The following is a 13,217-nucleotide window of genomic DNA, read 5'->3' on the forward strand; positions in this document are numbered from 1 at the left end:
CACTCAGTTCAGTAAAATGAACCTTCGAAGAGGTTACAGACCTGGCCCTTGGCTAGGTGCTGTCATAATGGTGAGAGGGGGAGCAGGAAGGATCCAAAAGTTAGACCAGCTCCTGGCTGTGAAGCACCATCTCTGCCTGGGGTCTAGTTTCACGGTTTCCTAGCTGTGTGCCCTTGGGCAAGTTGCTTAACCTCTCTGTGCCTTGTCTCCTTGTCTGTTCCATGGGTTTATAAACATGTCCGTGGAGAAGGGCTGCTGTGAGGGCAGTGCCCTGGGGTGCAGACAGGGCAGTGCATGTCTGTGGCTTTTACATTTCTGCGTCTGAGGAAGTTCACCGGGTAGCAGCGGGGAGCTGCACCCCAAGGCACAGAGAGCTAAGAAAGCTGCACCTGTGCTGGAGCCAGAGGGGAAGAGGGCACACCTGCTGGGAAGGGGGGAGTTGGGGGAGGACTCCCAGAGGAGAGCTGTTCTGTGAGATGGGCCAGGAAGGGGGAGCGAGGACATGGGGGTGCTGTGGAGGGGGGCCGGGCTCCCTCCAGGTGACAGGTGCGAGGCGGGGCTGGAGGAGCCCTTCCAGGGCAGGGAGGAAAGAGGAGGGGAGGGAAGGCAGTGTCCCCAGGCTGCACCTGTTGGCTGGAATACTGGGCTCCTGTGTCCCTGCCAGCCCCCTCCACTAAGCCCCTCGGGGCCTCCCAGAGAGGAGGAGCCTCGCCTGGCTGTATTTTTAGTTCCCTGTGCCTCCCCAGCTGCTATAAGACACCTCTCCCTGCCCCCAGCCCCGCGTCTGGCCGGAGGCTCCAGGAGGACAGCTGGGGAGAAGGGGAGACGTGGTCAGTAGGTGGCTGCCAGGGGCGGGAGGAGTGGGTGGAGGGCTCCAGTGGGATCCAGGGTAAGCTAGGGGGTCCCACTGCCCCACTGAGGGCCTCAGGCCGGTTCTGTGGCTCCAGGCCCAGCCGGGCTCTGAGCCTGACCTGGCGCTGGTCCAGGAGGGCTGACCCTTCCAGGGAGGAGCAAGCGGGCAGGGAGGCCTGTCCAGGCTCGCCTCCAAAGGGGCGGCTCCAGGAGGAGGAGGAAGGGAACGGTCAAGGTTGAGGGGACCCCTGGCTTTGAAGAGACAAGATGTTCTCATTCTTTTCATCGTTGGCCCTCTTGGTGGCATCTTAAAGCGTAATCCCCACGCCCCCATGCACTGTGGGGAGCTGTTGGCGACCGTGTGTCCCGGTCACCTGGGCTGGAGTTGTGGCCCTTGGAAGGGGAGGGGGCTGGTGCACAGCCACCTGGGACTCACGCCTGTGTGGTGGGTGCGGAAAGCCCCTGCTGGGGAGTCCGCTCTGGGCCTGTCTGAGCTGAGCGGTGGGACTCGCCAGGCGCCGAAGCACAGAACGGTCTTGCCCATCAGGCAGGCTCCTGGCTTACTCTGCGGGGGGAGGGCACTCAGGTACAGCCCTGGGGTGGTCTTAGGTGAGCCTGCAGCCTCCCTCGTGGGAGAGACCCGGTGGGCCTCTGCGTCCCCAGGGAGCCAGCACGGCTGGGACAAGGGAGTGCGTGGGACAGGAAGACGTATTTTGGTTCAATATAAAGAAGCCTCTTTCAAGTGGTAGGTAGTGAGCTCACTGCGCCTGAGGGTATTCAAGCAGATGTTCCATGACGATCTTTAGGAAGAATTGCCCCCTGTAGGGGGAACTTGGACAAGATGCCATTGAGGACCTCTGTTAGCTTCAGGACACCAGGGCCCTGTAATTCAAACCTCTCTCTCTCCCCTTCCCATGATTCTGGAACCGAGGACCCACGTTTCCAGAGTGGTGAAAGTTGAGGACCCTGGCTAATTAGAGGGTCTCAAGACTCCAGATTTGCAGACTTGAGGATGATTCTGCAAGTCTCAGATTTTCATATTCAAAGGAGTCCATGCTATGAAACAGAAAAAGAAGGGGCAGGTCTGAGTTGGTGGGATCCAGTTTTGCCCTATTGGGTGTCTAACCCACCCCTGTGTGTGTGTGTGTGTGTGTGTGTGTGTGACATGAGCGTGCAAGGCTGCAGAAAGTTGTGCACACAAAGGCAGTGTGGCCTTCCTATTTCATGCGCCTCCAGCTCCTGGCCAATCGAAGGCTGTCACAGGGATAATTATAGCCCCCAAACAGAGCTGGCGACTCCAGGTAGCCATAGCAACCGTTAGGTAACGCCGGCTGTGTTGTAGAGATGTGTAAGTACAAACAGATGCCGGCCCCTTCCTATTAGCTTAAATGGTAAAACTTAAAAGGCTCATCGACTTCAAAGCCGCAGGTTCCCCGCGTGTGCCAGCTCATGCCGTGCCGACCGAGGGCGACAGCTTCATATTAAACACGTTGGCGCTGGTAAGGAGTTGATGAGATTTTAAATACTCAGGCCGCCCCCAGACAACTCGCGGGCTGGAGATGGGAGAAGAGCTGCAGGTGCCCGTTGGGTTTTCAGCTCCACTGCTTACCAACCTCCAAATCAGCCCTGCACACTCCTGGGCTCCCATCCAGCAAGTGACCTGAAGCGGGGCTGACGCTGCCAGGGTCTGAGCAGACTCTCTCAGAGCCCCCCTTCCTTGGGATCCTGGTCCTGGTGCAGGGTGGGCCTCAGCTCCAGGCTATTGAACGGAATGAATGAATGAATGAATGAATGATGAATGGTGGCCCCCTGAAAAATCCTTTTGGCGTTTTAGCTACTCATTTTGCTGCCGCATCTTCCACTGTTAAAGTTGGATGAGCTCCTGGTTGCCCGGCTGGCATCCTGGGTTAAGACTCCTGGAGGCTGCCCGGCTGGCATCCTGGGTTAAGACTCCTGGAGGTCACCTGGCTGGCATCCTGGGTTAAGGCTTGTGGGTGAATTCTGAGCACATTGTCAGGGACGGGCACCTGACCCTTTGGGTTATTAGGAACCACCTGACTCAGTCAATAAATTAGCTCATTGAAAGGATACACAGGGGGTCATTCAGCAAGTGGTAGCCCCTGGTAATCCTCAAGTGGTGATTGGCCGGGCTTTGCCCAGGTCAGCACGGAGGGCCCTCTAGACCCCAGGCAGCAGGGAGGGCTCTCGATGGGGGTTCTTACTCAGGGCTGGTCATGAAACAGACTCTCTCTGCCTCTGCATTTCTTCCTCCCAGCGCCCCTGCTCGCATTTTGAAGAGGGGCTCCGATTGCCGTAGCTGCTAGACTGGCTGTGGGACAGAGCCCTGCCCTTGGCTGCCGTAGGCCAGGTGCCAGCTCTGGGCCAATCAGCTGAGTCAGGCAGTGAGTTACGTGCAGAACATGACTGCCAAGCCCTCCCCTCAGCAGGCGCTGGGGCAGGGCAGTTACTTTTAGAACGAGTTATATATGGAGGGTAGTTCTAACTGCACGTCTGATATCGGCCCAGGACGGTCAGCCTGCCTGCTTACTTAGCCCCATTGTCCACAGCTGTGAAATGGGGTGATGCCCATGGCCTCACAGGGCCATTGTGAGGACCAGAGGTAATCCCGCCCAAGGAGGCACTTTGTAAACGGTAAAAGCCCATGTACATGGAAGAAAGGGCTTGTGTCTACCTCGATCGTAGCACGAGATAAACTATTCTGTAATTTTATTTCTCATACTCACCTCCCCAAGGAGACTGGCAGTTTGCTGAACACAGGGGTATGTTTTATTTGGTTTTGTGTCCTCTGCATGTAGCACAGATTCTGACACACAGTAGGTCCTCTGTAACTGTGTGTTGCATGAATGGATGGATGGATAGATGAAGGATGGGTAAATGAATGGAGGGGGTCAGTGGATAGGTGATGGATAATGGATGGATGGATGATGGATGGGTGGGTGGATGGGTGGATGGATGAGTGGGTAGAAGGCTGGATAGATGGATCTTGGACAGATGGGTGATGATGGATGGAAGGATGGATGGATGATGATGGATGGATTTAAAGAAGGCCAATCATCTTCATTTGCCTTCCGTGCACGCCACCATCAATGAGCATTTATTCAATGAGCATTTATTCAACTCAAATCTGGTACAAGACACTGTGTGAGGTCCAAGAGATACACAGATGAATAAAACAGAGCCCCTGTCCGCTTGAACATCAGAGTAAAGTATTCAGGGGCCCAGCTCTCTGGGTTCAAATCCCAATTCTTCCGCCCACTAGCTGTGTGACTGACAAGCTTTCCTAACTTCCTCTTGGTTAAATGGGGAGAATGTCAGGATGTCTCCTGAGGAGTTACCAAAAGTAAGGTGCTTGGAACAGGGTCTGGCGCCCAGCACAGTCTCTGAGTACTAATGGGGGAGCCCTAAGGGAAACAAAGACACAGGCCGCAGTGAGGGAGCCATACAATAGGACCACAGGCAGACAAATGGAAGGAGGAGGCCACGAATTGTGCCTTGAGGGGTTACGTCAAGCAAAACTTCCCTGAGGGAAGTATTTGAGCAAGGCCACAAAGCCGGTTCTCTGGGTGGAGTGAGAAAAATCCAGACTCCAAGAGGTTATGAGTTTGCCCCGGTCTGCCAGCTGTGAGCATAAGCCCATCTGGGCTCCCCACCACGTCTGGCTGGGTGAGGGGCATGCTGGCAAAACGGGGAGAGTGCGCACCAGGAGATGGACAAGGGCCAGGACGGCCCCGGCCAGCCGGGCACCTGCTGCCCACGCCAGTTCCCCTCGCTGGCAGCAGGGAGAGTTGGGTTTCAGGCTGCTGGCAACGGCCTTGGTGGTGCCCTTTGTGTTGGCCTTTGAGAGTCCAGACAGTGGCCCCACCTACTCCCCACTCTTTACACACACACAGCCACCCCCACCCCCACCCCCGCGTGGCCTGGGCTGTCCTACCTCCCCACAATGGCACCTGCCCCGAAATAGCTTCCATGTAAGGGCCAGAGAAAGGAGGAGATTAGACCCCTGTGTGGAGGTGGGGGCCAGGGGACAGGGGGCGGGGAGGGAGCAAGCTGTCAAGTGATCTGTGTCAGGCATCGGGAGAGTATAAAACCCCTTTGGGGCCAGGCAGCCTCAAACCCCAGCTGCCGGGACCAGGACACCCAGTCAGCCTACACCTGCTCTTTCTGTCTCCTTCAGACTACGCCATGGGGCTCAGCGACGCGGAATGGCAGTTGGTGCTGAATGCCTGGGGCAAGGTGGAGGCGGACATCCCGGGCCTTGGGCAAGCCGTCCTCATCAGGTAAAAGGAAGAGATTCTCTTGTCCTATCACCGGCTTCCCAGAGATCAGGGTGTTTGACAGCAGGTGGAACCTTTGCCCGGGGTCGACCAGTTGCCTGTGTTAGTTGAGCTTGTTAACTCACCACCCCTGCTCCCCCTGCCCTATTTGGTTCTCCTTTGCTTTTAAATGTCAGGGATTGGAGTCAGAAAAGGAAAGGGGATCCATCTCACACTTATGTCTGCTGTCGGGAAAAGCCTGATACCTTGAGCCCACCAGGAGGAATTATAGACAGTCAGTTAACAGGGGCCCCGAGGGACCTCATCCAGCTGCCTCACTTATTAGATGAGGACAGAAAGGATCCGAGAGGGGACGACATCCCCCCCTCCCTCCGTCAGAAGTCCATTGAAGTCTACAAAGTCCTAAGGTTAAGATATGACCCTCAAGATGAGACATGTAGCTCTAGACCAGTGGTTCTCAACCTTCTGGCCCTTTAAGTACAGTTCCTCATGTTGTGACCCAACCATAACATTATTTTCGTTGCTACTTCATAACTGTCATGTTGCTACTGTGATGAATCGTCATGTAAATATCTGATATGCAGGATGGTCTTAGGCGACCCCTGTGAAAGGGTCGTTCGACCGCTAAAGGGGTCGCGACCCACAGGTTGAGAACCGCTGCTCTAGACCAAGCTTTGCCACTGAGTGTTTGTGTGACTTCTGAGCCTCGATTTCTTCGCCTGCACAAGGGGGAGATCCAATATCCACATATAGAGTCAAAGTGGGAATGATAGAGGATGATGCTTGTAAGGGGCCCAGCACTCTTCCTGGCATATAGTGAGTTGCAGAGTTCGTAACTGCTACAGACGAAGCCCGGCGTGGGGCCCTTTAAGTATTATAATTAGAAAACAGGTGACGGGGGCCCATAAGTGGCTTTTGGCTTGAATCTGAGCGCTCAGAGTGGTGTGGTCTCCACACACCTTGCCTCCTACAGCAAGGGGTCCCCGAGTAAACCAAAGAACAAAGAATTCCAAGGTCTGGTTACCGGGGTGGTTGGTGGCTTGTGAATGGAACCTCGTTTCCCCTTGCCCTCCTCCCCAGACGGGGATCCAGTCTCCTCTTTTCCCCGCCCCTCCCTCGTGCTGGGGGCAGCCCAGGTCAGACACCTGTGTCAGCCTGGGAGGAAGAGGCTGCGGGATTGCCACGAGCGAGTGGATCGTCCTTCACACTTCAATTCACAGATGAATTCCTCCTTCGTTCTGAGCCAGACCAGGTGTTCCTCTCCCCTCAGGTGCCCTTGCGCTCTCCCGGGGCCTCACCCACTTCCAGCTCCCCCTGGGAGAATGGTGGGTCGTGGGCACTCTGTTATCTGACGCGCGCGCCCTTGGTGGTCCATGCTGGAGACACGGAGGAAGGACAGTCAAGGGCGTTCTCTGTTGCCTTTCTGCTCCTGTCGCTGTGGTCTAGCTGCTGGGCTGCCACAAGTCCTGTTGGATTAGACAAAAGGCTCCCCCCGAGGTTGACATCAACTCCTCAGCCACCAATTTGCTGTGTGATCTTGAAAAGGTCACCACTGCTCCTCTCTGCTTCCTATTGGTTGAGTGAAGGGGGGGTGCCATGGTCTCTGAGACCCTTCCCCTCTTGCACTGGCACTCCCCAAGTCCACGGTCCTCCCTGCTGCAGGAGAGCAGGCGGGGAAGTCCGGTGTGAGACCCATGTGCAGAGCGGGGAGTCTCCAAGGTGCTCTGGGGGCCGCCAGCCCCGAGGCAGTGCCTGGATGTTGAAGGAGACTCGGGGCATGGTGTCATCAGGGGAAGCATTTTCTCCCTTCCCAGGGTGGCTCTGAGAGTCCTGCCACGGGCCAGGCGCCAGGGACAAGACGTGATGCACGAGGCTCGTGGCTCCTTAAGAATCCAGGGAGCCTGATGCCCTATCACATCCGAGGCTGCGGGACACGCAGAGACCATGCCAACTGGTTCTGCTGCTCGGTGGGGGGTGGGGGAGGGCAGGGAGAAGACGCTGGCTCCCGGGCCTGCTGGTGCCCCGGTGTGACCTGGCCTCTTGGTCCTGCCCCAGATGATGAACCTGGAAGGTCACGGCTCCCACACCTCTGGTTACCAATGAGGGCAGTTGGGTTCAGCCGGGCCTGTTCCTACAGCTGAGGGCTCTCGTGATCATCATGTTCTAGAGCAGCGGTTCTCAAACTTCCTAAGGCCGCAACCCTTTAATACAGCTCCTCATGTTGTGGTGACTTCCAATTTCATTGTTTCAAACTGAACATAATTAAAGCATAGTAATGAATCACAAAAACAATATGTAATTATATATGTGTTTTCCGATGGTCTCAGGCAACCCCTGTGAAAGGGTCGTTTGACCCCCAAAGGGGTCGCGACCCACAGGTTGAGAACTGCTGTTCTAGCGTGTGAAAGCTGGGGGGCCGTTGGAGCGTCTGGTTCCAGAAGCGAGGGTTCAGGAGTGAGGGGGCTGCTGAGTGGGCCCCAGGCCCCTGCCTTGCCTTCTCTTGTCCAAAGTTTTCCTGCTTTATGTATTTTTTCACTTGTACAAAGGATCTCGAGGTCAGGGAAACCTGAAAATCACTGCTGGTGGCCAATAATTCCCATGGTGCCGAGAGGAAACGGCCCAAAAGTCTCAGTTAGCCGGGGGCCTCTGTAGGCAGAACCCCACATTCCTGACCCTAACACTTGCGCTGCTGCTATGGTGCAGGGTGATGGGGGTGGCGATGGAGGTGATGACGAGACGAGGGTGGCGATGTGCCGGAGGTGATGATGGTGGTAGAAACGAGGAGGACAGTGAATACTGGAACAGTACACACTGATAGCCAGGCCCTGTGTTAAGTGTTTCCCAGATACTAACTCGCAACATCTTTGTGAGGTTGAAATGCTGATCATCACCAGGTTTATCAGAGAGGTTAAGTAACTTGCCCAAAGTCACACAGCTGGAATTCAATTCCAGGCAGCGCGCACTCACCGCACCTGCTCTCACTGCTGCGCGATCCTGGCCCGTGGTCCCGGCCCATCCCCGCTCTGGTTCTTTGGTGCCGGAGCAGAGAAGAATCCTGCAGGTCCACCGGGCCCTCGGTCTCCGGGTGGGGGTCTGGCTGGCATCCGTTCAGCGGACACGGGAACCGGCCTCGTTTCTCTCTGACCTGCCTGCAGACTGTGACAAACCAGGCAGGTTGGAGATGGAACTGGAGGTGAAAACCACAAGGCCAGGGGCGTTGCTGGAACGCGAGGGAAAACACGGCCACCCATTTCCGCAGACGAGGTGCTTCGGCAGCTCATTTTGGGGGCTGCTCCTGTCAGGCGCATCCGGGTCTGTGCCGGGGACGCTCAGCTGTGGGCACTGAGAGCCGTGGGCACTCATTAGACAAACTCTCTGGTACCGTGAGAAACAGGTCCGGGCTCCCTCTGTGCCAGCTGTGCTCAGAGCAGAGGCTGAGGCGGGGTCCTGCCTTAGAATTCGGAGGCTGAGAAATCAGATGGGTGAGCAAGACCCAGAGAGGTTGAGTGGCTTCTTTAATGGCACACAGCACGTTGGAGACAGCTGGGGCCAGAGCTCAGCTTCCGTGATTCTCAGTCCCATGTTCCTTCTCCCAGACACCTGGGGACTCCCAAAATGTCTGAGTTCCCTGTGGGTCCCAGGTCGTTGGCCCCATTCTGCCCTAGACAGACACCTCCCCATCTCCCCTCGTCGGGCCCCGCCTGTGGGTGCCAGGTCTCACCTCTGTCAGCAGGAGTTCCAGGATCATTGTCACCAGATAAAGATAGCCAGGAGTATGGACCCTCGGGCGGAAGGTGCCGGAGAGGAGCTGTCAGTGACACTCGAGGCTTGGCCGGGGCCCCGGGGTGAGGTGGTGACATTGAGCCGGGCTGTGGACAGCCCCGGGCTTTCTGGGCGAGCCGGGGGGATGCTCCCAGGAAGGCAGGGTTCCTGTCGGTGCCGTGTGGAGCGTGCTTGTGAGTGCATGCGTGTGCGTGCATGTGAACACAGGTGTGTGTGGGGAGACACACTCATATGCGTGTGCGTGCATGTGAGCACAGGTGTGTGCGGGGAGACACACTCACAGTTGGGAGGAGAGGGAGCAGGCAGACGGGGTTTTCTCCTCCACACATTTCAGGGGGCACCCGAGGGAGAGAGCGCCCGTTATGGAGCCGCCCAAGGTTGGGTTCGGGTCTGGGTTCTGCCACCGACTGGCCGCATGACCCTGGGCTGGTCGCCTGCCGCTGTGGCCTTCTGTAGACCCAGGAGTGAAGTGGGGAAGTCACCCCCACTCAGGGCCAGCATGACTCCCTTTAACCACCACCAGCCTTTTCGCAGCAGGAAGGACAGGTCCAAGGCTGGAGGCGCCTGCTCAGGGTCCCTGGCAGGATTCCTCTGTGGCCTGCTCGCTGGGTCCCTCGCAGGAGCGAGGACCTGGTCTTTGACGGGTGGCTCCCACCAGGGCCCGTCGCCATCTGTAGTGTAAGGGGTGTCAGAGGTGCAGGGAAATCAGAGTTTGGGCTCAAAATAAGAGCTTTCTGAGCCCGAGAGCTGCTCTGGGTGGCACGGCTCTCACAGGGAGTAAGCCTCCCGTCGCTGGAAGTATGTAAGCAGCGCAAGGATGAGCCCCAGGCAGGAAGCTGTAGAGGTGGTCCCCAGCATGGATGACATTTTGAGTCACTCAGCCCTGCCTTCAGTCTGACTCTGCTGCATTCCAGCCCTGGAATATGGGACGAGGACTTCACACCTCGGGGCCTGTTTCCTCACCTGTGATGTGGGGGCACTGTGATCCCAAGGGCAGTGCAGGTGCAGAGCCGAGCACGGGGCCTGCACATGGCAGGTGCTCAACAAAGCCAGCGTCCTTTGGTCCCCGCCTCTGTTCCGCCCTTGATGCTACCCTGACCTCTACTCTCCAAACCCCTTAGGGAAAGCTGGGGTGAGGCCAGGGTGCAATGCAGCGGGGCTTTGCCTTCCTGCCTCTCAAATCACAAGGGAGAAGAGGAAGGCGTGAAAATTCCTAATGGCAAGCATTTCTACGACCCGCAGCACATGTGACCTCATTTGGTCCTCACTGCACTTCTATAGGCAGGGACCAGTGAGCCCCATTCCCCGGATGAGGAAGCTGAGGCACGGGGAGGTGGAGGGACTTGCCCAAGGTGACACAGCTGGGAAGCGGGGGAGTCCAGATTTGAGCTCCAGTCTGGCCACCTCCACACCCCACTACATGCTCCCGCGTCTGACTCCAGCCCTCCTTGTTCCCACAGTCTCTTTAAGGGGCACCCCGAGACCCAGGAGAAGTTCGAAAAGCTCAAGAACCTGAAGTCGGAGGATGAGATGAAGGCCTCCGAGGACCTGAAGAAGCAGGGCGCCACCGTGCTCACGGCCCTGGGCGGCGTCCTCAAGAAGAAGGGGCAGCACGAGGCGGAGCTGAAGCCGCTGGCCCAGTCCCACGCCACCAAGCACAAGGTCCCGGTCAAGTACCTGGAGGTGCGGAGCAGGGCCAGGGGCGGGGGGAGAGGATGGAGGGAGTGATCTCAGAAGCTTAGCCACTAACTCGCTGGGTGACCTAGGTCACTGCTCTCTGTGTTCCGGTCTCCTCCTCTGTAGGGTGGGCTGGCACCCACGTGGCCTTCCTCCTGGGGTCACTGGGATTGTATATATTTCTCTCCCAAATCGGTATGTCGTTACCCAGGAAGCAGGGGAGAGTGGGGATCAGGTGCACAACTTGCACTCTCTCCACAGGTAGGTACTCTTATCATACCCACTCGACAGATGAGGAGACTGAGGCGCAGAGAGGTGAAGTAGCTGGTGTGTGGTCACAGAGGTATCAAGTGGCAGAGCCAGGATTCAGTCGAGGTCCCTATCCCTGCAGAACCCCAGCCCCTGACCCGGTGCCGCTGGGTGTGTGACATGCAGGACTCTGTGGCCGGGAACTCAGCAGCTGGAGCTCAGTTTTGGGGCAGGGCGGCTGGCAGGCTGGCTCTATTGGTTCCAGCATATTTACAGATGAAGCGACAGAGCCTCAGGCGTCCTAGGGGAGGAGGGGACATGGTGACAGGGAGCGCTAGGGAGCTTGGGGACCAAGGGCCGAATGGATGGTGCAGCCCTTGGGGGCAGGAACGGCAGGCAGGCTGGTGTGCAAGGAGGGTAAGGATAATGGTGATAGGATCGGCCTTAGTCACCACATGGGATTCTCACAATCACACCCAAAGGTTAGGAGCCGCATTCCGTGTTTCCTTTCCTCTCACACAAAAGAAGTGCAGAGGGAGGGAGTCAGAGCTGGTAGGAAGTTCCAGGGATAGAGGCTCTTTCTGTTCTGCCCTCCAGAGTTGACTCATCATCCAAGGTGGCTGCTAGAGCTCCAGCCATCTGGTCCAGATTCTAAACAGGAAGCAGGAAGAGGAGGGACGGCTCTGGTTTAAGGAGTCTCAGGAACCTCATCCAGTGGTGTTGTGCACACTCTGTTGGCCAGGCGTTAGTTATAGACCACCCCTGTCAGCTCGGAAAACTGGCGAGGGTAGTCAGTTGCCACTCCAAATACAATTAGAAAATGGACACTGGGCAGGCAAGCAGCAGTCCCTGCCCCAGGCAGGTACCTTTTTTTAAATCCCCATTTTACAGATTTGGAAACTGAGGGCTCAGAGAGGTTAAGCAGATTGCCCGAGGTTCAACAGCGCGTAAGCCAGGAGGGATAGCTTGATCTGGGGTACTCTGGGACCCACGGGTCTTAATCCCTGTGACACAATATCTCCCATCAACCACCAGCACCACCAACAGCCAGCACCTCATCTTCCTGAACCCCTACGGGCCCCCCACCACCCAGTCACACACAAACTCTCCTGCCTTGCCCACTGAGCATCACAGACGTGAGGCGTAAGCATCACTGCCTTTGAGATCAGCTCACACTGTGCTCCCCGCCCTCCCATCGCCTCCTGCCAAATCCCTGTCCGTCATGCAACACTCAGCTCTGCAGCCACTGCCTCAGCACCAGGCAGTCAGCTGCTCCCTCACCAGCCCTCCCCCCAGCAAAGGCGCTTGATCCTCCTGTCATGTCACCTGCCCGGATGTGTTGTAATTTATTTCTTTACCCAGCTGTCTCCTGGCTGGGACTGCGCTCCTCAAGGGCAGACCCGGGCTCTCTCCCATTGCCGAGCCCCAGTGGCCTGTGGTGGGCTCACCGGACAACGGAATGACCCGTCCCCTCTCCAGGGACGAGGACACCGAGGCTGAGAGAGAAACCCAGGTAGCCAGGTCGGCACCACCAGCCGGCAGACTGGAGCCCAGGTCTATGTCGACAAGCATCATCTGCTATAAACAGTTAGGACTGAGCCCCATGAATGCTCTTCCTCTCACTGAACTCTTGCTGCGTCTCACCTGGGAGTGAGGGGCCACTGTCTCCTCACCTGTCCAGCTGCCCCTGCCCACAGCTTTCCAGGTGTTAGTGGCTCTGCTGTAGACTCGGGAAAGGCTGAGCTGGGGAGCCTGATGGCGTCCTTGAAGCCCCCACACTTTCAAGGGCAGGGCTTGCTCTACTGCACCGGTAGCCACACTTCATTTTGTTGCATTTATAACATTAAAGGTAAACGTGGCATATGTCCCCAAATCAAGGCTCAAAGGCAGGTGTTTTCTGGGTGTGGAAACTTGCTCTTCTTGAGGCCTCCCTCAGCACGCTCTCCACCCACCCCCCCCCCCCCCCCCCGCTTTCGGTCACTTGCACCCCCAGGTGCCCTGAGAAAATGGGAAAACCCGACCTCGGTGCAGCCCCTGGCTCCACCCCGGCTCCAGCCGTTGGTCATCCACAGCCCCCTGGGTACAAGCTCCAGCCCAGACCTCGGTCTGGCCCCTTCCCCGTCCGGGACTCTGTACATGACCCCTGGCCGGCGTGTAGCTGGCATGAGACTGTGAGGAGCCGTTGCAAAGGTGCAGGAGACTTTTCCATCCGAGACCCTCCAGCCCGTAGCAGCCTGTGCTGTAGATGTCCCTGCCTCCATGTTTCTGGTGGTGGCGGTGAGGCCAACGGGAGACAGGGCTTGCCCTGGGCTGAGCCGCAGGCCGGGTCCCTGTCCGCCTCTCTCTCCTTCCCTCCCACCA

At 57.4% G+C, this 13,217-nt stretch overlaps 1 protein-coding gene across 1 annotated transcript in view; it reads left to right on the forward strand.

Moving 5' to 3' along the window:
- Nucleotides 1-747: 747 nt before the first annotated feature.
- The window catches only part of MB (myoglobin), a 13,608-nt gene continuing 1,138 nt past the window's right edge, over nt 748-13,217 (forward strand). Inside the window, exons 1-3 of the mRNA XM_015566206.1 lie at nt 748-830; nt 5,048-5,150; nt 10,391-10,613. Of these exons, the coding sequence (XP_015421692.1) occupies nt 5,056-5,150; nt 10,391-10,613 (318 nt within the window). The 5' untranslated portion in view covers nt 748-830; nt 5,048-5,055. The remainder of the gene's footprint in view (nt 831-5,047; nt 5,151-10,390; nt 10,614-13,217) is intronic.

The sequence above is a fragment of the Myotis davidii genome, unplaced genomic scaffold (assembly GCF_000327345.1).
Source record: "Myotis davidii unplaced genomic scaffold, ASM32734v1 scaffold842, whole genome shotgun sequence".
Classification (NCBI taxonomy): domain Eukaryota; kingdom Metazoa; phylum Chordata; class Mammalia; order Chiroptera; family Vespertilionidae; genus Myotis; species Myotis davidii.